Genomic DNA, 23,126 nt, shown 5'->3' on the forward strand with positions numbered 1-23,126 from the left:
CAGATGTGATTTCTTCAAGTGCTTCAATTATTGCCATTGATGTTGTCCTTTTAGATCTAAATCCATACTGCCTTTCATTTAATATTTGATGTTTTCCAAGAAATGTTTGTAAGCAAGAATTGAAAAGTTTTTCCAGGATTTTTGAAAACTGTGGCAACAGTGGGATTGGTCTGTAGTTTGTGAAGTGGTGTTTCTTTCCCTGTTTATATAGCGGGATTACTTTTGCAATTTTCATTTTTTCTGGAAAACAATCAGTTTGAAATGACAAGTTAAAGATGTAGGTCAAGGGTTTGACAATATTCAAAATAACTTGTTTTATTATTATCATACTAATGTTGTGACAATCAACAGATGACTTACTTTTACACTTTTGAACAGTTTTCATAACTTCTTGCTCATTTGTAGCAGACAGAAAAAAGGGCATGGAATTATGTTTAATATATGCACAATAGTCATTGCTTCCTTGGTCGGGAATTTGTGCTGACAATTCAGGGCCAAAATTTACAAAGAACTGATTGAATTTATTGACAACATCCCTCATATTATAATTTTCACCATTTCCATTGTTAAAATATTCCGGATAAGATGACTTAAATGATCCTTGTTTAATTAAACGATTGAGTGTATCCCAGGTCCCTTTCATATTATTTTTGTTTTCATACAGTTTATTTCTATAATACAATTGTTTGCTACTTCTTATGTCGGTTAATTTATTTTTGTACTGTTTATACTGTTGCTCAGCTTCATTAGTTTTCAGTTGAATAAAATTTCTGTAAAGTTTATTCTTTTTCTGACATGCCTAGATTATACCTTATGTGAGCCAAGGACTTTTCAACTTTTTTTTTTCATGGAATAATTGATCAGCGGACAGTGTTTATCATACAAGGAGGTAAATAAATCCAGAAATGTATTATATGCAATGTCCACATTTGGTTCACTGAGGACTGTGGTCCAATCTTGACATGCAAGTCTATAATTAAAGGAGTGTATAGATTCTTGAGTTATCAGTCTTTTGGAGAAAGTTGTATCTTGGATTTCAGTTTTTTTTAAAATGGTATTCATATACAGTGAACACAGGTAGATGGTCAGTGATATCACACACAACCAGGCCACTAGTGATTGTTTTCTATAATGTTAGTAAAGATATTGTCAATAATTGTCGCACTGAGTGCGGTTATTCTACTCGGTTTTGTTATAGTTGGATAAAGGCTTAGAGCAGGGGTCGGCAATTAGCGGCCCGCGGGCCAAATGTGGCCCGCCGAACCGTCCAATCCTGCCCGCGAGAGGATTACAACACGCGCGCGCACAAACGCATTAACGCACGCATTACCTCGGGCCCTCGAGCGGACGCACGCACCCCTGTTAGAGTGCGATATCTCTCATTGTGTTGCAATAGACAATCTTCGAGAGATGTGTTGTTTAGTTGTGGTTGCCAGTTTGTCACTGAAAAATAAAGAGGAGTGGCACCTCGTCTGGTGAACAGAGAGCGCAAGTGAGTGCGCTGCACCGAGCTCACCGTGTGTTTATTCTCCAGTAAGGTTGAGTGTGTGTTTCACAAAGTCACTGTAATGACGCGATTGTCGCTCAGCCTTGAGCGGCGGACGGTGAGCGATGACTCGGCGAGCGTTTCCAGGGAAAAATCCGTGCGCCCGTCGACTTGCACTGCCACTCGCTGCCGCCCGCCACCCGCCGCTCCATCGCTCGTCGCTCGAGTTGAATTAATTGAACCTTTCAAGCGAATTGGCGCCAGGACAGCCTATCAGCGTGGAGGTCTTCACAGACGTGGTGACGGAGGGCAGCAGGGCTCTGGCCACGCAGACCAGTTGGCATGATGCCAAGGCGAGCGGCGTGCGCGATCTCACTTGTTCACCGCTTCTGGTGGAAACACAGCGTCAGCCTGAAGCAGCGTTGGAACCGGCCGTCCAGGCGCAGCTCCTGCAGAAGACAGTGGAAGTCACCGAGCTCAGACCGCCTCCGGAGGGCAGCAGGCAGCCAGAAGCGATGCTGACGCCTCGGCTGCAGCCGGAGCCGCGACGGTGGCAGACGGAACATCTCAATCTCAATCTTTATTTGTAAAAACACTTCTCATATTCATAAAAGTGCTGAACAGTAAAAACAGTCATAAAAACAAAAAAGAACAAAACCCGCACCATGATGAGTATGCGCACGCACGCGCGCACACACATACACACAGATAGCCGGGTGCACACCGGGGGACAAACATCAGAAGAATCCTGCCCACTGCTGCTGTGCAGGAGACGTGATGAGGAGGCTGTGATGTTTCTGCAGGATGTTCTGTGTTGCACATTTGTACCAACGTGACGCGTTCCGCGAATGAATTGCCATTTGTTGCAAAATTCAGTCGCGTTAAATACGTCCGGTGCCCCGGTGGCCCCCCCCCCCCCTCCAGTCCGCGGATGGAAGCCCGCGCGAGCCGGAGACCCCTTGGCCCGCGATTGAAGTGCCCCCCAAAAAAGTGGCCCGCCGCCAAATCTAATTGCCGACCCCTGGCTTAGAGTGTACATAGTATCAATGAAATCATCAATAGTTTTAAAGCGATACTTCAACATTTTGGCAAATTGGCCCATCTAGGGCAATTCGGTAGTCATTTAGAACAGCCTACTTACTTTTTTTGTGAGGGCGAGCTGTTGTTTGTTCAGTGGTGGGTCTGAGGAGAGCTTCACGGCGGACATAATGGAAGTGGATGGTACAGTTGCTTCCCTCGTCAAACTCATCAAATACACAATCTAACAGTGGCGGACCGTGCATTTCACATTAAGGCCTTCAGAACAGATCCGCCTGAACCAATCCACCTCTCAATAACTATTTTGTCTACAAAAAAAATCTTATTATGCAGATATGCACATAAAGAGTTGTTGCACAGCAGATAGATACTTGTGCAGCCAGAATAAATGCCTTCGCTGAAGAGCACAAGTCTCCTACTACATCTGTGCACATACAATGAGCATCAACAACTTAATAAAACAGCAATATTATTTAGGAAAAGAGGAACATTTTACTCACCATAATCCCGATTATTTGTAAACAAAATCCATCCTCCTTTCCTTTCTCAAAAAGTGTTCAACTGCTCTGTCATACAGATTATCCGTGCGTTTCAGTTCCATAAAGCCAGGGCTGAAAGTCCAGCTTGCCCTGTGGGATTTCTGGCGTAAGTTTTATTTCTCTTCAGGTCTTCTTCTTCTTTGGAATAATTGTGGGTGGCGACCAACAACTTAGGTGCATACCGCCCCCTACTGTATCTCTTGGTGAATGTAAATCAGAGGGCTTGGATATGCTGTTGTTAGAAGCCAGAAGGCGCTGAGTCGCCAACTCGAAATCTGATTGGTTGAAGCAACTGTCTGATTGGTTGAAGCAACTGTCTGATTGGTTGAAGCAGCTGTTTGTTTGACGCTTCACTTTACTTCACTGCGCCATCAGGAACGGATAGCGAAGGCCTCGGGCAGATTTCTTTGACCCTAGCAACAGATGATGCCTGAAATCTGATTGGTTAAATAATTTAATATGAAAAAAAAACATGTCTGGAAGCAGCGCAACGACGGGAAAACTATGAAAGGAACTGGAACATACCGTTTGGAATCATTTATTAATTATTTATGGACAAAATATAATTTACATCAGTCTGTAATTCAGATAATTTTTAGGCCAGCAGAGAAGGCTTTGCAGGCCCTGACGGCCTACCACTGCAATCTAACAACCCCAAAACACACTTTGGTGGACACGTTATAATCTGCACATTCACTACGCTGTGAAACACCAACACATAATATTGTAGCGTTACGACATTGAAGCAAATACTGGGAACTACATTTTCTTTTGAGATCACTACGCCCAGACGCCATGTTTAGTAAGTAGTTCTGTCTGAGCAATCTTTACAAAAAACGCTCAATCTCGTAATTTTGCATTAATATTTCACAGCGTAGTGAATGTGCGGATTATAACGTGTACACCAAAGTGTTTTGGGGTTGATAGATTGTGTATTTGTTGAGTTTGACGAGGGAAGCAACTGTACCATCCACTTCCATTATGTCCGCCATGAAGCTCTCCTCAGACCCACCGCTGAATAAACAACAGCTCACCCTCACAAAAAAGTAAGTAGGCTGTTCTAAATGACTACCGAATTGCCCTAGATGGGCCAATTTGCCAAAATGTTGAAGTATCGCTTTAAGTTTTGAGGGATTCAACAAATCAATGTTAAAATCCCCACAGACAAACAATGGTTTAGGGCTGACAGTAGAAAACAATTTTTCGATGCAATCATTAAATGTAACTATACATGATCCAGGCATCCGGTACATACAACTGATAATTATGTTTTTCCTTTTATCATTAAGTATTTCCCCTGTTAGACATTCCATTAAACCATCTATAACGAGTGTCATGCTTGGTACAACTTTGAATTTAATAGATTTATGAATGAACATAGCAACCCCCCCTCCAGCTTTATTTACTCTATCCATATGTGTTAATTCATATCCATCAAGACTAAAGAGTGCACCTTTTTCACTGTTAATCCAGGTTTCAGTTCGAGAAATAAATTTAAATGGTTCAGAAAGTGTTTCTAGGTACTGCTTGATCGGCTCAAAGTTTGCATACAAACTTCTGGAGTTGAAGTGTATGATTGACAGTTTGGTAACTGGTTTTACATTGTTCTCAAAGTGTTCATGTGTAAAATAGTTGCAATTATACGTAAGTGAAACAAGGAAATTATTGTCCGGGTCTCTTTCTCCATCATATATAGCGTTTTCATGATATTCGTCGGTATCCAGTTCCATTTGTTCGTCAACGTTAATAATGTGCACCATGTCCATTATAGGCCGTACTATAGAAGTAGTGTTGAGTATTGTGAATATCTGAGTTCAGTTACCTCAATATTTGTCCAGGTCCTCAATGTTTTTTGACCACCAAAACTTTGGCATCCTCTGGCGTCCCGTTCAGTTTGATGAAGATTTTGCAGTTGTTAATCCATGTATGCTGAATCTTGCCTTGTTTCTTTAGTTGTCGAGCTTTCCGTGCGATGTCCGAGTTCTGTCGTGTCAAGTGTTCATTGATGAAAACATCTGTTCCTTTCAGTTTGCGTCGTTGTTTGAGAAGAGCTGTTTTTTTCTTTCGATTTGTGAATCTCATTATTACGGCGGGCGGTCTCCCGGTCCTCGTGGGCAGGGGATGACAAGCCTCGATGTGCTCCAGGTCCAGCTGTAACAAATTCGCCCGTCGTTTCCAGGACGATCTTGCCACTACGCTTAAAGAGGACACGGGCGGTAAACACCAATCAGCCGGGGTGATTAACTAGGAGATGACGAACTTAAGATTGGTCGTAAAGCAACATTTATTCTAACAAAAACCCCTCCCAACAGAAAACAAGCCACCCGCCGCTCGGGCGCTCCTCCTTAAAAACTAAACAGAAAAACGCCGCACAACGCGGGAAGTCCAAAAATAAACAGAAAGGGCTCAAGAAAGTCCTGTCTTCTCCCTTCCCAATGTTCCCCAAAGTTTGAGGCACACGTCCCTGCACGGGGACCGACTGAGAGGCCGGCAGCCAATAATTACTCACACCCGGCCAAGTCCAAAGACCTCTCGTCCCCGCTGCTCCTCCTCTCCAGCCCGGTGGCTCCGTGGCAAGCAATTATAATTCCCAAGAGCACAAGGTTATAATCCTTTTGTGGCAGTTCCTCCGGGTAACGCTCCACGGCCTCGCTCCTCCGGCAGGTGAGTTTCCCTCCAGGACGGCGTGTGACGTCACTCCCCTCTCGCGGCAGGTGCGCTGCCTTCCTTAAATAAACAACCCCGCCCCCATACCGATGTCCAGGTAATTACGTCCTTGTCACGGTTTCCAATCACAAAACCGTGCCCCAGATTAAATAGCCACAGTGACCCAAGTCTAGCACATTAAGATGACAGCACAGGAAACACATTTTATCACCCCTGCTGGGTGAAACACGTAAGGACCTCCGTGGTCGTTACACAGCTCTATCCCCTTATTTTGGAGCAAGGCAGCCACCTGTTGCTCCACTGAGCTCGCCTCCAGGTCACTCGACTCCCCGCTCTGCTCGGCCACAGCCCGAGCGTACGAGCGTGGCCGGATCTTAATGCCAGTGACGACCACATCATTAACACGGGTATACTGCTCCAGCTCGTCCACACGCTGCTCCAGATCCACAATCCTCCGCTCCTTCTCGGCGTTTTGGAGGCATAGTTGTTTGACCTCCTCCAACAGCTCCAGGAGCTGTTCCTGTTGCGCTCTGACTGCACTCACGCTACCGCTAAGGGAGTTGAGGGAGTTTTTAATTTCCTCAAACTCCTCCGGTGCTGGGCCCTTTTTTGGTGGCATTGTCTGTGCATCCAGGCCAGGGGCAGTTTGCAATATTCTCGTGAGAGATCGTAAGTAGGATTAATCCAACAGCAAAAAATTAATCCAAACAGCAAAAAGTCCATCAGCAGCACAGCTCAACAGTGTTCCCTCCAGTGACACAGGAAGTGACTCTGACACAGGACATGTGCAGTGAACAGCTGTTGATCCTGTGGGATTTGCCCACCTTTCCAGTTTCTCGACAGGAGTCCACATCCCACTGCGTTTGGGTCAGGATCGCCTCCTTTAGCCTTTATGTCAAGACATTGTCCACAAGGCAGTGGATTGTGTTTGGTAGATGGATATAAGACCCAATTCGGGTGCAGGAACAGGTAGTACTGATTTACATGTGACCAGTAGCAGGCCTCGAGACAAACTTGACCTGACTGAAGAGAAGTCAATAGAACCTCACAGGAAAAAATCGAACCTCTGAAGAAACAACAGAACCTCAGAGGAACCATTAGAACCTCATACAAAACAGCAGAAGCCCAGAGGAAACAATAGGAACTGAGACGGACCAGTGAAACCTCACAACAATATAACCTCAAAGAAACAGTAGAAGCTCGAAGGAAACAGTCAACACACAGAGGAAAAAGTAGAGACAGAGTAAGAAGTAGAACCTCAGAGGAAACAGGAGAACTTCAGAGGAAAAAGTAGAATTCAATTCAACTCCAGTAGTTGTAGTAGTTTTCTTCTCAGATCTTTGTGGATTTGAGTTTTTTTTCTGACAACATGATTTTGTTGGAAACCAATCAGCTGATCTCTGGTTTGAGTAACAAACTGAAGCAGCAGAGAAGCAGCAGGAAATTAATCTGCTGTTAAACCAGGAAGGAAAGATTTTTTTTTTTTTTTTTTTTTTTTTTTACTTTTTATTGTTGTTTCAAGAAGAAAAAAAAAAAACCAACACAATTACAAAACAATAGTAGAACAAACAGCAGGGGGAAGTTTCATTACTTCAGCAACCTTTACACCAGTTGTTACTATACAAAATCAGGCCTTACTGTGCAAGCGTACGTGAGCCACTTTGACCAAATGTCATCAAAAATATCCATTTTACATCTCAGTTTAAATGTGATTCTCTCCATAATGTATATAGTGTAGACAACATCAATCCAATCATTTATAGTAGGTATGACTTTTTTCAACCATTTTCTTGTCAGGGCTTTTTTGCTTGCTACTAATAAAAGTCGTAATAAAGATTTGTCCCCCTTTCTACATACAAGATCTTCTAAGTCGTTAAGGTACATGATTTTGAAGGTGAAACTTATTTTAAACTTAAAAACTGCCTCCAGGACGCCATGGACATGTTTCCAAAATGGAGCCTCAGAGGGACAATCCCAAGAGATGTGAAAATGGTTTGCCATCGTATTTCCACAGGACCTCCAACAAGCAGTTTGATTACAGTACTTAATTTTCTGTGCTGGAGTACAAAAGAAACGAATCAGGTTCTTCCAACTGTATTCCCGCCAGGAAGGAGAGCTTGTTGTTAACCGCTGCTGTCTGCAGGTTCTGTCCCATTCCTCTACTGTTATGGTGATATTGCCCTCTACTTCCCATCTTGTTTTAATCTCAAGAGTATGATCTCCCTTTAAATTCTGGAGAGCACGGTATAGTCCAGAAATTATTTTTTTGTAGGTGCCATCATTGCAGGCTTTTTGAAAAATATCCAGAATTTCAATTCCATTTGTCATGTTAGTTTCAAATTTTTTCTTCTTAATAAAGTCCCTAATTTGTAAATACCTAAAATGGTCGTGATTTTGCAGATTATAATTATCCCTGAGGTCCTGGAAGCTTAATAAAATACCTTTTTTTTTAAGAAGTGAGTAGTAAGTTGTCAGCCCCTTTGCAGACCACTCTTTGAATCTTGTGTCATGTTTACTGGGTAAGAACTCTGGATCATAAGCAAACCATTTCAAGATTGTAGCCCTCCCTCCCAGTTGGTACTTTTTAATTATTCCCTTCCACGTCTTTAATGAGCTAGTTACATATGGATTATCAGAGTCTGACAAATGACTAATTAAAGAAGGGTCTCCTATTAATGTGTTGACTGGCAGTCCTCTCCCCATTGTGCTCTCTATCTCTTTCCATCTTGATCTGTAAGTGGGTTTGCACCAACCAATCAGTGGCCGCAATTGAGCAGATCTGTAATAGTCAAACAGACATGGCAGAGCCAATCCTCCTTTCTCCTTTGGCAGTTGCAAAAATTTGTATCTTACTCTTGGTTTTTTCCCAGCCCAAATAAATCGTGAGATGGTTTTATCCCACTCTGAGAAGTACCGCTCCGGTTTTTTGATAGGCACGGATTGAAATAAATATAAAAGTCTTGGTAAGACATTCATCCTAATTGATTCAATACGTGAACTTATGTTTAGATAAGGAATTAAATTCCATTAATGTCCGAAATAATTTGTTTTTTCAAAGGGCCATAATTCATTTCTTCTAATTTAGATAAATCGGTAGGTAAGACTATTCCCAGATATTTTATGTATTTCTTATCCCAGTCCAGTTGGTACTTTGAACGAAGATACTGAGGGGGGTTGTAGTGTATGTTAAGAACCTGGGTTTTTTGTTCGTTAAGGTTGTATCCTGAATATGACCCATATTCCTCCAGTGCTGACATCAGCTCAGGCAGTGAATCTGTTGGGCTCGAGAGATACACAAGGACATCATCCGCAAACAAGGCCAGGTTTTGCTCCCCTGCTGCCATTTTTATGCCTTTAATCGTATTGTTCTGCCTTATCCACTGTGCCAGTGGCTCAATAAAGATTGCAAATAAAAGCGGACTTAATGGGCAGCCCTGTCTTGAAGATCTCCCAAGCCCAAAAGTCAGTTAACTCACCATTGATTTTCAATTTTGCTGACAGTTTTTTATATAAAGCTTTTATTGTATTGATAAAAACCAAAACCAAAATTTTCCATTGCTTTAAATAAGAATTTCCATCGAACAGAGTCAAAGACTTTTTTAGCATCTAAGCTTAACATCATGGCCTGTATTTTATTTTGCTTTATGTGTCTAATGATATGTAGAGATCTTCGAATGTTATCATGTGTCTGACGGGATGAAATAAATCCTGTTTGTTCCAAATTGATTAAACCAGTTATAATTTTTCCAAATCTTTCAGCAATAAATGAAGTAAATAATTTGTAGTCAAGGTTCAGAACACTAATTGGTCAGTAATTTGAACAATCAAGTTTGTTTTTCTCCCCTTTAGGGATTACTGAGATAATTGCCTCATTCCATGAATCCGGAATTTCTCCTTTTAACAAAACCCAATTGAATGTTTTAAGTAAAATAGGTAACAGAGCTTCTTTTAGGTTTTTGTACCACTCTGATGTAAATCCATCTGCTCCAGGGGACTTATTTTTTAATTTGGCTATGGCTGAATAAATTTCCTCTTTTGTTATTTGTGAAGTTAGTCTTTTATTTTGGTCTTCAGTAAGACTTGGTAATTTCCATCCATCCATCCATCCATTTTCTACCACTTATCCGGGGCCGGGTCGCAGGGGCAGCAGTCTCAGCAGGGATGCCCAGACCTCCCTGTCCCCAGACACTTCCTCCAGCTCCTCTGGGAGGATCCCAAGGCGTTCCCAGGCCAGCCGAGAGACAGTCTCTCCAGCGTGTCCTGGGTCTTCCCCGGGGTCTCCTCCCAGTGGGACATGCCCGGAACACCTCCCCAGGGAGGCGTCCAGGAGGCATCCTAAACAGATGTCCGAGCCACCTCAGCTGGTTCCTCTCGATGTGGAGGAGTAGTGGCTCTACTCCGAGCTCCTCCCTGGTGACTGAGCTCCTCACCCTATCTCTAAGGGAGCGCCCAGCCACCCTACGGAGGAAGCTCATTTCGGCCGCTTGTATCCGGGATCTTGTCCTTACGGTCATGACCCAAAGCTCATGACCATAGGTGAGGGTGGGAACGTAGATTGACCGGTAAATCGAGAGCTTCGCCTTTCGGCTCAGCTCCTTCTTCACCACGACGGACCGATACAACGACTGCATCACTGCAGCCGCTGCACCGATCCGCCTGTCAATCTCACGCTCCATCCGTCCCCCACTCGTGAACAAAACCCCAAGATACTTGAACTCCTCCACTTGGGCTAGGGTCTCTCCACCAACCTGGAGGGGGCAAGCCACCTTCCTCCGGTTGAGGACCATGGCCTCGGATTTGGAGGTGCTGATCCTCATCCCTGCCGCTTCACACTCGGCTGCGAACCGCCCCAGTGCATGCTGTAGGTCCGGGTTCGATGAAGCCAACAGGACAACATCATCTGCAAAAAGCAGAGATGAAATCCTGTGGTTCCCGAACCGGACCCCCTCCGGCCCCTGGCTGCACCAAGAAATTCTGTCCATGAAGATTATGAACAGAACTGGTGACAAAGGGCAGCCCTGCCGGAGTCCAACATGCACCAGGAACAGGTCCGACTTACTGCCGGCAATGCGGACCAGACTCCTACTCCGGTCATACAAAGACCGGACGGCCCTTAACAAGGGGCCCCGGACTCCGTATTCCCGGAGCACCCCCCACAAGACACCACGAGGGACACGGTCGAATGCCTTCTCCAAATCCACAAAACACATGTGGACTGGTTGGGCAAACTCCCATGAACCCTCGAGCACCCTCTGGAGGGTATAGAGCTGGTCCACTGTTCCACGACCAGGACGAAAACCGCATTGTTCCTCCTGGATCCGAGGTTCGACTATCGGTCGGATCCTCCTCTCCAGTACCCTGGAATAGACTTTCCCGGGGAGGCTGAGGAGTGTAATCCCCCTATAGTTGGAGCACACCCTCCGGTCCCCCTTTTTAAACAGGGGGACCACCACCCCGGTCTGCCAATCCAGAGGCACCGTCCCCGACAGCCACGCGATGTTTGCAGAGACGTGTCAACCAAGACAGTCCCTGCACATCCAGAGACTTAAGGTACTCAGGCCGAATCTCGTCCACCCCCGGTGCCTTGCCACCGAGGAGCTTGCCAACCACCTCAGTGACTTCAGCTTGGGTGATGGACGAGTCCACCTCTGAGACCTCAGCCTCTGCTTCCTCCACGGAAGACGTGGCGACGGGATTGAGGAGGTCCTCAAAGTATTCCTTCCACCGTCCAACAATATCCCCAGTTGAGGTCAGCAGCTCCCCAGCTCCACTGTAAACAGTGTTGGCGGAGACCTGCTTTCCCCTCCTGAGGCGCCGGACGGTTTGCCAGAATTTCTTCGAGGCCGACCGATAGTCCTCCTCCATGGCCTCCCCGAACTCCTCCCAGACCCGAGTTTTTGCCTCCACAACTGCTCGGGCTGCAGTTCGCTTGGCCTGCCGGTACCCGTCAGCTGCTTCGGGAGTCCCATGAGCCAGCAAGGCTCGATAGGACTCCTCCTTCAGCTTGACGGCAGCCCTTACTTCCGGTGTCCACCACCGGGTTCGGGGGTTGCCGCCACGACAGGCACCGGAGACCTTACGACCACAGCTCCGAGCAGCTGCTTCGACAATGGAGGTGGAGAACATGGTCCACTCGGACTCAATGTCCCCAGCCTCCCTTGGGACATGAGAGAAGCTCTCCCGGAGGTGGGAGTTGAAAGCCATGCTGACAGATGGTTCCGCCAGACGTTCCCAGCAGACCCTCACAACACGTTTGGGTCTGCCAAGTCTGTCCGGTTTCCTCCTCCGTCAGCGAATCCAACTCACCACCAGGTGGTGATCGGTCGACAGCTCTGCCCCTCTCTTCACCCGAGTGTCCAAAACACGCGGCCGGAGGTCAGATGACACGACAACAAAGTCGATCATCGACCTCCGACCTAGGGTGTCCTGGTGCCAAGTGCTCTTATGGACACCCCTGTGCTCGAACATGGTGTTCGTTATGGACAAACTGTGACTAGCACAGAAGTCCAATAACAGAACACCACTCAGGTTCAGATCGGGGAGGCCGTGCGATCCAATCACCCCGTTCCAGGTCTCACTGTCGCTGCCCACGTGAGTGTTGAAGTACCCCAGTAGAACAATGGAGTCCCCAGTCGGAGCACTGTCCAGCACCCCTCCCAGGGACTCCAAGAAGGCCGGGTACTCTGCACTGCTGTTCGGCCCGTAAGCCGAGACAACAGTGAGGCACCTATCCCCGACCCGAAGGCGCAGGGATGCAACCCTCTCGTTCACTGGGGTGAACTCCAACACATGGCGGCTGAGCTGTGGGGCTACAAGCAAACCCACACCAGCCCGCCGCCTCTCACCGCGGGCAACGCCAGAGAAGTGGAGAGTCCAGCCCTTCTCGAGAGGTTGGGTTCCAGAGCCCAGGCTATGTGTGGAGGTGAGCCCGACTATATCTGGCCGGTACCTCTCAACTTCCCTCACAAGCTCGGGCTCCTTCCCCGCCAACGAGGTGACATTCCATGTCCCTTAAGCCAGTCTCTGTGTCCGAGGATTGGGTCGCCGGGCACCCTGCCATCGGCTGCCACCCAATCCACACTGCACCCGGCCCCTACGGTTCCCTCGGTGGGTGGTGAGCCCACCGGAGGTCAGGCCCATGTCGTCCCTTCGGGCTGAGCCCAGCCGGGCCCCGTGGGCAAAGACCCGGCCACCAGGCGCTCGCTTACGAGCCCCAACCCCAGGCCTGGCTCCAGGGTGGGGCCCCGGCTGCGCCATACCGGGCGACGTAACGACCTTTGTTCTTTTTCTGCTCATAGGGGGTTTTGAACTGCTCTCAGTCTGGCCCGTCACCCAGGACCTGTTTGCCATGGGAGACCCTACTAGGGGACATAAAGCCCCCCGGCAACATAGCTCCTGGGATCATGCGGGCTCTCAAACTCCCCCACCACATTAAGGTGGCAGTTCTAGGGGCAGTTCTAGTTTCTGGCTTGGTAATTTTAATGATTCAAATAGCATCCCCATTTTGTGGTCATTGTCAGTGTGAGGTTGTGAATATAATTTCTTATAATAGTTCCTAAAGCATTCTTTAATGTCCTCCATTTGATGGTAGATTTCTTTAGTTTCAGAGTTTCTTATCTTGTATATTGTATTATCTGACTGTTGTTTACGTAATTTATAAGACAGTAATTTTGCATGTTTGCGACTGGCTTCATAGTAATTTTGTTTGATAAAAATTTGATTCTTCTGAATTTCTTGCCTATTTATCTCCTCAATCTGGTTTCTTATTCCTGTCATTTCTATATTAATTTTAGGATCCCTGGAATCTTTATGTTTGGATTCCAGTCTTTCCAAATCATGTTGCAGGCGGATGAGTCTTTTCATTCTTTGATTCTTGAGAAAAGATGTTACAGCAATCACTTTACCCCTCATTACTGCTTTACAGGCATCCCAGACTACTGGTGGTGTCACCTCACCATTATCATTGTATTCTAAGTAATCTGATATGTCTTTTGCAAACTGTTCAATTCTACATTTATTCAATATACTACTGTTAAAACTCCAGTGAGTAAATTGCTGTCTATATGTAGCTGTTAGGGATAAATATAATGAACAGTGATCAGAAAAATCCCTTGTTCCAATACTACAGTGTTGTACTTTGCTGAAATCTGTGCCAAACAGTAGGAAGTAATCAATTCTCGAATATGTTGAATGTGGAGATGAGAACAATGTGTAGTCCCGAGTAGATGGATTCAGCTGTCTCCAGACATCAATTAGTCCTATTTCTGACATCATTGAGTTTATTTTCTTAGTTATTTTCTGGGCTTGGGATGTTCTTGTTCCTGAAGAATCGAGACGAGGGTTCAGAGTGACATTAAAATCTCCTCCACATATGAGAGTCCCTTGAGTTTCTGTTGCAGTCTTATCCAGTATTTGTATATAAAAATCAGATTCTGATCCTGGGGGAATATATACATTGTAGAAGGTAAATAAATTCCCATTAACTCTTCCCTTTATCAATATAAATCTGCCTTCTTTGTCACTAGTTGTACATATATGTTCGTATATTATTCTCGCAGAGATCAGTATAGCAACACCTCTTGTATGTTTTGATCCATTCGAAGAAGCAAACATATATTTAAATCCCTGTCTTAAGTTTTTCATGTTCTTTTCCCGTCATGAGTTTCTTGCAAGAATGCAATGTCTATATTTTCTCTCTTTAATTTTCTGAGAAGTTTGAATTGCTTGACTGGACTGAGAAGCCCATTAACATTTAACGAAATAAACTTGATCATTCAGTGTCAGTCACCAAACAGAGTTTAAGCACAGCATTGCATGCCTGTAATAGTGAACTTTTGAAGTACAGATCACTCACAATAAAAATAGAAAAACAAAACTCCCCTGCTTGCAACATAAAACAGTAACATAACTTCAACAACATCAGAACAAAAACGTGGACTTCCTGGTTTAGAGGGGGCGTTGTCCCTCTGAGGTCCCTGTTGGAAGGTGGAGGGTTATGACCCTCCGAATGGTTGGGGCCCTCCCTAGTGGTGAAATGACTGTCCAGCATGTACATTCCACACCCTCTAGATGAGTCCAACAAAATGTCACGGCATTTGCCTGCTCAATCGGCACCTTACATTACTTTAAATAAGAGGGAAGAGTAATACTCACAATGTCCTGATTGCAACCTGTGAATTCAGTTATTTTACCACATGGACACCAATTTTTTATTGTTTGTCAGCCCTCTTGAACTCCTGGAGCTTATCTCTCACTCGTGTCTCCATTCCTCTCGCTCCGCTTCCCGCGTCGGTCTGTTGCCATGGAAACGCTTCGAGTACACGCTTCTCCATACTGGAACCTGGCTCCCCTCCAGCGGTGTTTACAGGAATCCCCCGCGCCTTCAGCTCCAGCGCAGCTGTCTGTGCGTCCTCGTAGGTCCACGGGCCGGTGTTCCAGTGAATGCGGATCCTTGTGAACGGCGTTTGGAAGCGAATGCCTTGTTGTTCGAGTGCTTTTTTGATTCCTCCCTAAGCTCTGCGTTTCTCCATGACCTCGGAGGCGTAATCATGGTCGAAAAACACCTGCTTGTTGTTAACGAGGACCTTCTTTTTCCAAGCTAATTTTAGGACAGTTTCTTTAACATCGAACTAGAGGAAGTTTAAGACAACAAACCGTGGAGTAGCATCGGGTCCCGGCTTCTGGACCAAAGCCCTGTGAGCACGCTGTATCTTGAGTGGCGTCCCTTCAGGTAAGGGAAGCTCTGTGGTCAGGAGACCATCAATAAACTTTATCATGGAGTCTCCTTCAGCTTCCTCAGGCACACCATATATCCGGATATTGTTTCTTCTAGACCTGCTTTCCAAATCGGTCACCTTTTGCTGCAGTTTGCGTTGTTCTTTTAGCAGACAGAGCAGAGCCTCTTTGGTAACAGAGCCGCTAGCTTCGACTTCAGAAATGCGCTCCTCTGCCTCTGAGATAGCCTGAGCTTGGTCTTGAAGTGCCGTCCCCATTTCTGCTTGCTTGTGGCTAAGCTCTTCTTTTAGCGCAGTCATCTCATCTTTCAGGTCCTTCTTTATATCTCCCTTGAGTTCGGAGATAGCTGCGTGTATGTCGTTTTTGAACTCACGGAGATCTTTGGAGATGGAGTAGATTTCGCGAAGCATTTCGTCTCCTGGTTCCTTAGCTTCTTTGCTAGTTAGCTCGGTGCTAACCTCATTGATGGAGGCATCCATTTGGTCTTTCTTCGTTGTAGTTTGACTTGTCGCTATATTTTTAGAGCTCTTCTGACCTCTCTGTGGCTTGCTCCCACTCATTTTAATGCTGCGTGAATTAGCGAGTTAAAATTCTGAATTTGGGAATGATTTTAAGCCGATTGAGACAGAGCAAAAAATTACACGTCTGCCTCGCACATGGATTCACCGGAAGCCGAAAGATTCATTTTTTATAGTCAGCAAAACATACCTGAGCAGGTGAGATTCAGGGTGCCAGAGGATCTCCATGATAATGACACACAGTTCCACAGATCAGATCCAGATTGAAAACATCCTGAGTCGATTCTCCACATAGATTGAAGTGACACATCAGTTGCTTCAAAAGAAACAACAGAGCCACAGTTCAGATGTTCACAGATGACAGCTGCTGTCTTCAGGGTGAAGTCATCGTCCACCACAGGTCTCTGGTCACCAAGATATTTCAGCTCCACTCTTCCTGCACAGCGACTGGCTCCTCCCACCAACCTGAACTCATCGACCCCTGAACCCAGAGCAGAGAGAGAAGAGAGAGAGGATGGAGTGAGAGTGAAGAGAAGAGCAGTGGAAGCTGCAGCTCCTCTTCTACCTGAGCAGGTGAGTCCAGCAGCTATACCAGGTGAGCAGCTGCTTCTAGCTGAACCTGAGCTTCTACAGTCCAGCAGAGCAGACTCATGGCCTCCACACTGGAACTCTGGGCTCCACCTGGGAGTCTGCACGTCTCCATAGAGCTCCCCCTGTAGGACTGAAGGAGCCCCGCAGCCCAGCTCCCGACACACCACCTGTGCATCCTGCAGGTCCAGGTCTGCTTCACACACTGAGGACCAGGTCTGGTCAGACGGGTTAGTCTTCACCTGCAGTCTGCCTGAACAGCGACTGGATCCATTCAGCAGCCGCACCCCGTCTGAACACAGGACAGGAGGTCACTGCAGCTACAGCCTCAGAAAACACTGTTCCTACAACCAGAAACACATTACACATTGTGTGCATGAGTACACACACACACACACACACACACACACACTTTAATTCCTGCATCTGGTCCTCTTGTTGTCTTTTATTTATTCTTCATTTCTCTCCTGCTGAGTCTTTATTTAATTCTCCTTTTGATAAATGAATCTGTTTTTTTAACTTGACTCCACAGAAACATGAAAGCCTGTGTGTCTGAGCTGCTGGTTTATGTGAACAGATGGAAAATAAAAACCTTGAATCTTTACTGACTGATCCATCCTGATGTCATGTTAGAAGCTTTCTGTCTGAACTCACCATGTGGAAAACATGAAGTTAATGAAACCTCACTGGTCTTACCTGAGCAGCTGAGATTAATGGAAGAGAACGAACCAGAGGGCCTGAAGCAATTCTTCAAATCTGACAGAGGCTGGGAACATTGAGGGTTGACACTCCACACAGATCTTCTTGATGACTCAGACGTTGTATTGATGGAAACAGCAGAGCCACAGTCCAGACGTTCACAGATTGCAGTTGATAACTTCAGGTTCCAGCCATAGTCGTCCACTGGTCTCCATTCTCCGAGGTGTTTCAGCTCCAGTCCACCTGAACAGCCAGAGCTTCCTCCCACCAACCTGACCTCACCATCAGCCTCTGAGCAAAGAGCACAAAGTCAGCAAGAACAAAGATTCTCTTTCTGTCTTCGTCTCTGAGGACTGTCTTTACCAGCTGGACGGTTTCTGTCTTCCAGATGGACTCCTGAGGGGAAACAGAGACAGAGTTCAGGGTGTTGTTGTCATCCATCTCCTGAGCATGAGCAGAAGCCCTGTCGACCCGGCCGTGCTGTGCATGTGCAGCAGCAGAGTTTCCCCAGTCCACCAGGAGACGCTGTCTCCTTTCCTGTCCTCTACCAGGAGACAGAGCCCAGTGTTTTCAACAACTTCAACACTGGAAGCCATTTCCAAAAACTGCTGTTTTCAGAGACTCTGAGCATCGTTGTCATGGAAACAGAAACCCCAAAACACAACTAGACTAGTATTTTCTTCATGAATGCAAAACTTTTCCAAAACTAAAACTCCAGAACGATTTGTTTCCTCTTGAAACGTTGTGTAAACGGGACCAGAGAAACTAAATCTGAAAACCATGACGTGGTTCAGCTCTCAGGCAGGTTTTGGAGTCGCAGCAGGTTAGTTTAGTGCTGGTTTGGGGTTTTTCTCAGGACTGGGATGGTATCGACATGACGAGCAGCTGTCTGTCTCTGCTAACTGGTGAATTCCCAGAAGAGATGAAAACGGCTGGAGTCATTCCACTGGACAGAACTGGAGACACCAGATCAATAAAACAGGCCCGTTTCTTTACTCCCAGTTTTCCAGAATCACAGATACAGTTTTCACTGGATGAATCTACTGACAAACACAAGCTGCTGTGTGGAAGTCACCATGGATCCAGATCACAGAGATCCACATCACTGCATTAACAGAGTCCATGGAGAGAACCAGCAGCTCCACACACACAAAGAATGAGGCAGTTCCAGAGTTCACTGATCTGAAAAAAGCATTGGACTCAATAAATCATAAGATATTCATCAATAAAGTGGAGTTCTGCTGTCAGGGGCGTGGCTTCACACTGGAGGAAAAGTCATTGAAAACAGATTTTCTGTCTTAATGCTTTGACATAATGTCCACCAGGGGTCAGTATCGGGACCAGAACTCTTTAATTGAGACATGACAGTTGTTCTTTGGTTCATTCCTCACGTAACTTTTTACTTTTGTACAACAGTTAACGCATTTCTCAAAACAATAAATACAAAGAGTAATGAGTCTCCCTGAGTGTCTGATCAGCATCAACTGTCCCCAACATTTATCAACCACTAGGTGGAGCTCAGTGGCGGCTGCTGGTCTTCCAAAGAGGGGAAGCTCATTTTCAGCATACATTGTAATATGTGTAATCTGTTTTTTGTATGTAAATTCTATTAGCTTTCATGCCTTTTGTACGCCCTGACAAAGTTAGACAGATCCTCAAAGCCCACTTGTGACCAGACAACACCTCCCTGAGATAGTTTCATCCAGAGGCATGGCCAGCAGTACATTTTATTGGTGACAGCGCGTCCAGTCAGCAGCTCACCTGGTCAGACCAGGACAGCTGAAAGGACCTGTTGCTTTTCCCCACCTTTCGGCACCAGCTCAGTCTTAGGAGTTGATCTGTTATGCAGTTTAACACCAATTTTCTCTTCGTAAGGAAGACTATCAAATGGCTTCACCAAAATCCGGTCCACAACATTCACATTGTCTGCCGTTGTGTGCATCTGGCAAGCAGCTGGAGCTGCTGGAGGCTGGAGCTGTGTGAGAGAAGGGGAGAAGCTCCACAGCTGCTGGTCGAGGACAGAAACCACAGAGTGACCGAAACGAGTCTCCAAACACAACGCTAGTCGTTTTTCACAAACACAAAGTCTCCAGGGATCAGCAAAGCCTCCGAATCAACTCAGCACAACAGAATGAAAAACTTCAGAAGCACTTTGGTGCATTTTTTTTACTTCAAGATCGCTGATTTGCTCATTTCGCTGTCAATCAAGCTTCACACAGATCATCCAATCACCACGCAGAAGCTCAGCGTCCAGGCCAGCCCACTGCCCCATAGACCCCCAGAGACGCTGAGCCAGCCCAGTATTTTATCCAATGAGCGTCCAGTTTCACTGCAGCCGAACAACCCACTCTAGCTTTCGCTCAGCATCCGGCTGTTTAAAGTGCAGTGCTGCTGCGAGGAGGAGTGAGAAAAAAGCCGAGTCAATTACTTGAGATAAGGAGCCGATTCTGAACAAAAGATGAACGTGTTGTAGCGCATATTTAGTCAATGAAATGTTCACACAACAGTAAATATTGGACCACTTATTTTTTGACATTTCAGGGGAAGTTGAGCTTCCCTTGCAGTCTTAGAGCAATCGCCACTGGTGGAGCTGGAGGGGGAGCTTCCACAAATGCTGTCTGGATTCAAATGAAGAAGTTTCCATCCTGGTTTCCAGTCTAACATCAGCTCTCATATTGGTGGATTTACACATCTGAGGATTAACTTTACATGTCTTTTTTCACTTTTACATCTGCTGTTTGGCTTCCATCACTTTCTGGAGGCTTTACATCTATTTGTTATCATTTGCATCAGTTTATTTGACTTTTATGTTTGTTGGAGTTTTAACTCTGGACATTTGTTCAGGTTTAAAAACTTTCGTAACCATGTTGAGCAAGAAGTGATTTCCTGAGAAACGGACTTGTTTAATTACATCTGATAGGAGGCTGCTGTCACGTCAGGAGGTGGCCGTGTTTCCATGACAGAATCAGAGACCTCCTCTCAGATTAAAGCAGTCTGATTTATCTCTGTGTATCTTCTGAGAGGTGATTGATCCTGTGGAGTGATCAGAGTGATTGATCCTGTGGAGTGATCAGAGTGATTGATCCTGTGGAGTGATCAGAGTGATTGATCCTGTGGTGAAAACCGAGTCGAAAACCTGCGAAAACGTGTCACTTGTTCAAAATGGATAGTTCATTCCTCAAAAGCAAGGTTTCCTGTCAGGGTCGTTAAAATGAAGTCCTTTCACCACGACTTGTTGAAACTAATAAGATCAGATTTGGAAATTCTTCACACACTCCTCATCAGTGAAAGCTCAAGTTCAACTTAGAATAATTCTTCAATTTAGGAGACATTTTGAGGACAAACAGATTACGAATGTCTGAAATGAGCTTGACAGATGTTGACAGCCACTCGGTAGTTTCAGAGGTCCAGTACGCTCCGGTACGGAGTTCCAGGATTTTTTTTTTTTTACAACAAGAAAACAAGGTAACTGAGTCCACAGGTAGAATATAAAGAGTAATTAAATATCAGCGTGATCATGCAAATGTGGTAGTGATAGTGATCTTACATACATGACCTCTGACCCCTGAGAAGACCAGAAGCAGGCAAGAGAGGCCCTCAGGGCCCAGATAACCGGCAGCCATCCCAGAGCCCAGATCCTAGCCCCTCCCCCAGGCAGACGAGGTCCAGAAGAGGGCAGAGGAACACCCCGGCCAGGAGCCCCGACAACCACAGGGCCCAGGCCCCAGGGAGCCAAGCCCGACAGGAGCCCCAACCCCCCCGGGCACCAGACGCCCAGAGTGGGCAGAGCTGAGAACCCAGAGCCCAACAGCCCAAGAAGAACCAGACCCAGGACTCACCGCCCCCCCCTCCCCCCGCCCCACAGGGCACCACACTCTCTCCTCACATACATACCTCCAATCGCCCACACATACACACCCACACATACTCACACACCCACATACACCTCAGTCATGCTGCCCACAACCCCCTAGCCCCCACCCCCCCACAGTCCCCCTCCCGCGCCCCCCGCCACCCATCCACCTGACCCAAACGCCCCCCTCCCCCACCCCCATCCAAACCAAACACCAAGACAGTGAAGCAGCCCAGACCACGACCCCAAAACAGCACCAACCACCCGCACCCATCAGCCCCCCCACCAACAACCGCCCCCAAAGTGGCGAGTAGGCCTGTGCGGTATACCAGTTTGTACCGAATACCAGTTTTTATTTTCGTTATATGAATTTTTCATATACCACAATACCGGTGAACAGCCCAAACAACGTCTGGAACGTGCGCAGCGATGAAGTGTTTCAGCAGGGACCCATTTCACTGCTGCACACCAACAACACAGCATGCTGTTGGCTGCCGGTGTCGTGCCAAAAAGTGATTCCCCGCCATAAAGTGATTTCCGGTCCGCAGGCAGCTGAAAAGCGCAGCTTCTGTGGCTCTGCGGCAGTCTTAATCGGGCTCAAACAAGTTTGTTTCTGATCATCCAACGATGTTTATTTGTGTTTGCGTTTGATAGCCTCCTGTACGTCCAGTTGCCTTACAGGGTTGGGAGGGTTACTTTTAAATTGTAATCTGGTACAATTACAAGTTACTTGTCAAAAAATGTAATCAGTAACTTACTCTAATTACTTCAATTAAAAAGTAACGTACCAGATTACTTTTAGTTACTTTTAGATTACTTCACCAGCAAACATAAAAGATAAAGACAAATGCAATGTGTCATCCTCACAGTGTATTGACAACTCTACACAGAAAACACTAAATTCTCTGAGTGTTCTGAACTCTGCTGAACTCTGAAGATCAGCCCCAATTAATACCAACAACATGACCTTTAACCTCTAAACCTACTGAGAATCTCATTTCCTTCTTTCTGACTCAGGATCAGAATCATCCGTTCAGACTGTGATTCTCCAGTAGCTCTACAGTCCAGCAGCACCAGGAGCCACATTGACAGTGTTAACACACATTTATACTATATACTCAGTCTGCTGTGTAGCTGTACTGCTGTGGTGAGGAGCAGTGCTTTGTGTTCAGATAGGCCATGCAAAGTGTTTTTTCAAGAGTTGATTAATTCCTCAGTGACAGAAGGAAACATGCAATCTCCAATACATCCTCCATACAGGCTGAAGATATTATTGCCTCCATTAGATTCTCCTGGTGAGGCTGTGGTTCTCAGCAGCAGGTTACTGACAGGTTAGCAGGCTAACAACACTGTAGCTTCACTGTGAGTTCAGGTGTGTTTCATACCTGTAGATGTGTCTTCAGGTTTGACGAGTCCCTGGATGTTGAGACCGTTTTCACAGCTGGAGGCAGAATTTCCATTGTACAGAGAAGTTCTGGGCCTCATCTGACTTAAATAAAAAATGTCTCCGTTTCCAGCCAAAGAATGAGTTTCTCTCCCTGGGAGCAGCCATGACTCCAGCAGCAGGGGGTAAAATCCATGCCAACGCGATTTGTTTCCTTCATGGTTCAACATGTCAGTAGAGCGGGAGGCTGCTCCAAGACAGCGGTGGATGCGGCGTCTATCATTTATATATCTACGGTGTCTACTGTTTATAGATCTACAATATGGCGGTTTGTGCCGTAAAGTGCTGTAAGGTGCTGTAAAGTGTCGCAATGTCTGTATACGGCGCAGATGTCTGTTGTTACTGCTGTATTCCGTCTGATTTTCAAAAGTAATCCCGCTCAGTAATCCGTGTTTTTATCAGAAGTAACTGTAACGAGATTACATATTTTTTGTGCGTACTGTAACGGATTACAGTTACAATTTTTTGTATCCTGATTACGTAACACCGTTACATGTAATCCGTTACTCCCCAACCCTGTTGCCTTATATCGCTGTTAAATACCGGTAAGCTAGTTGGC

The 23,126-nt window shown here is 46.0% G+C and overlaps 1 protein-coding gene across 1 annotated transcript in view; it reads right to left on the reverse strand.

The window, feature by feature from the left end:
- Window positions 1-23,126, reverse strand: part of LOC115385806 (scavenger receptor cysteine-rich type 1 protein M130-like) — a 48,076-nt gene that overhangs the window by 13,766 nt on the left and 11,184 nt on the right. The window contains exons 3-7 of the mRNA XM_030087882.1: window positions 17,634-17,666; window positions 17,450-17,561; window positions 17,309-17,319; window positions 16,549-16,863; window positions 16,174-16,464 (exon numbers count right to left, since the gene is read on the reverse strand). Of these exons, the coding sequence (XP_029943742.1) occupies window positions 16,174-16,464; window positions 16,549-16,863; window positions 17,309-17,319; window positions 17,450-17,561; window positions 17,634-17,666 (762 nt within the window). The remainder of the gene's footprint in view (window positions 1-16,173; window positions 16,465-16,548; window positions 16,864-17,308; window positions 17,320-17,449; window positions 17,562-17,633; window positions 17,667-23,126) is intronic.

The sequence above is a fragment of the Salarias fasciatus genome, unplaced genomic scaffold (assembly GCF_902148845.1).
Source record: "Salarias fasciatus unplaced genomic scaffold, fSalaFa1.1, whole genome shotgun sequence".
Lineage (NCBI taxonomy): Eukaryota > Metazoa > Chordata > Actinopteri > Blenniiformes > Blenniidae > Salarias > Salarias fasciatus.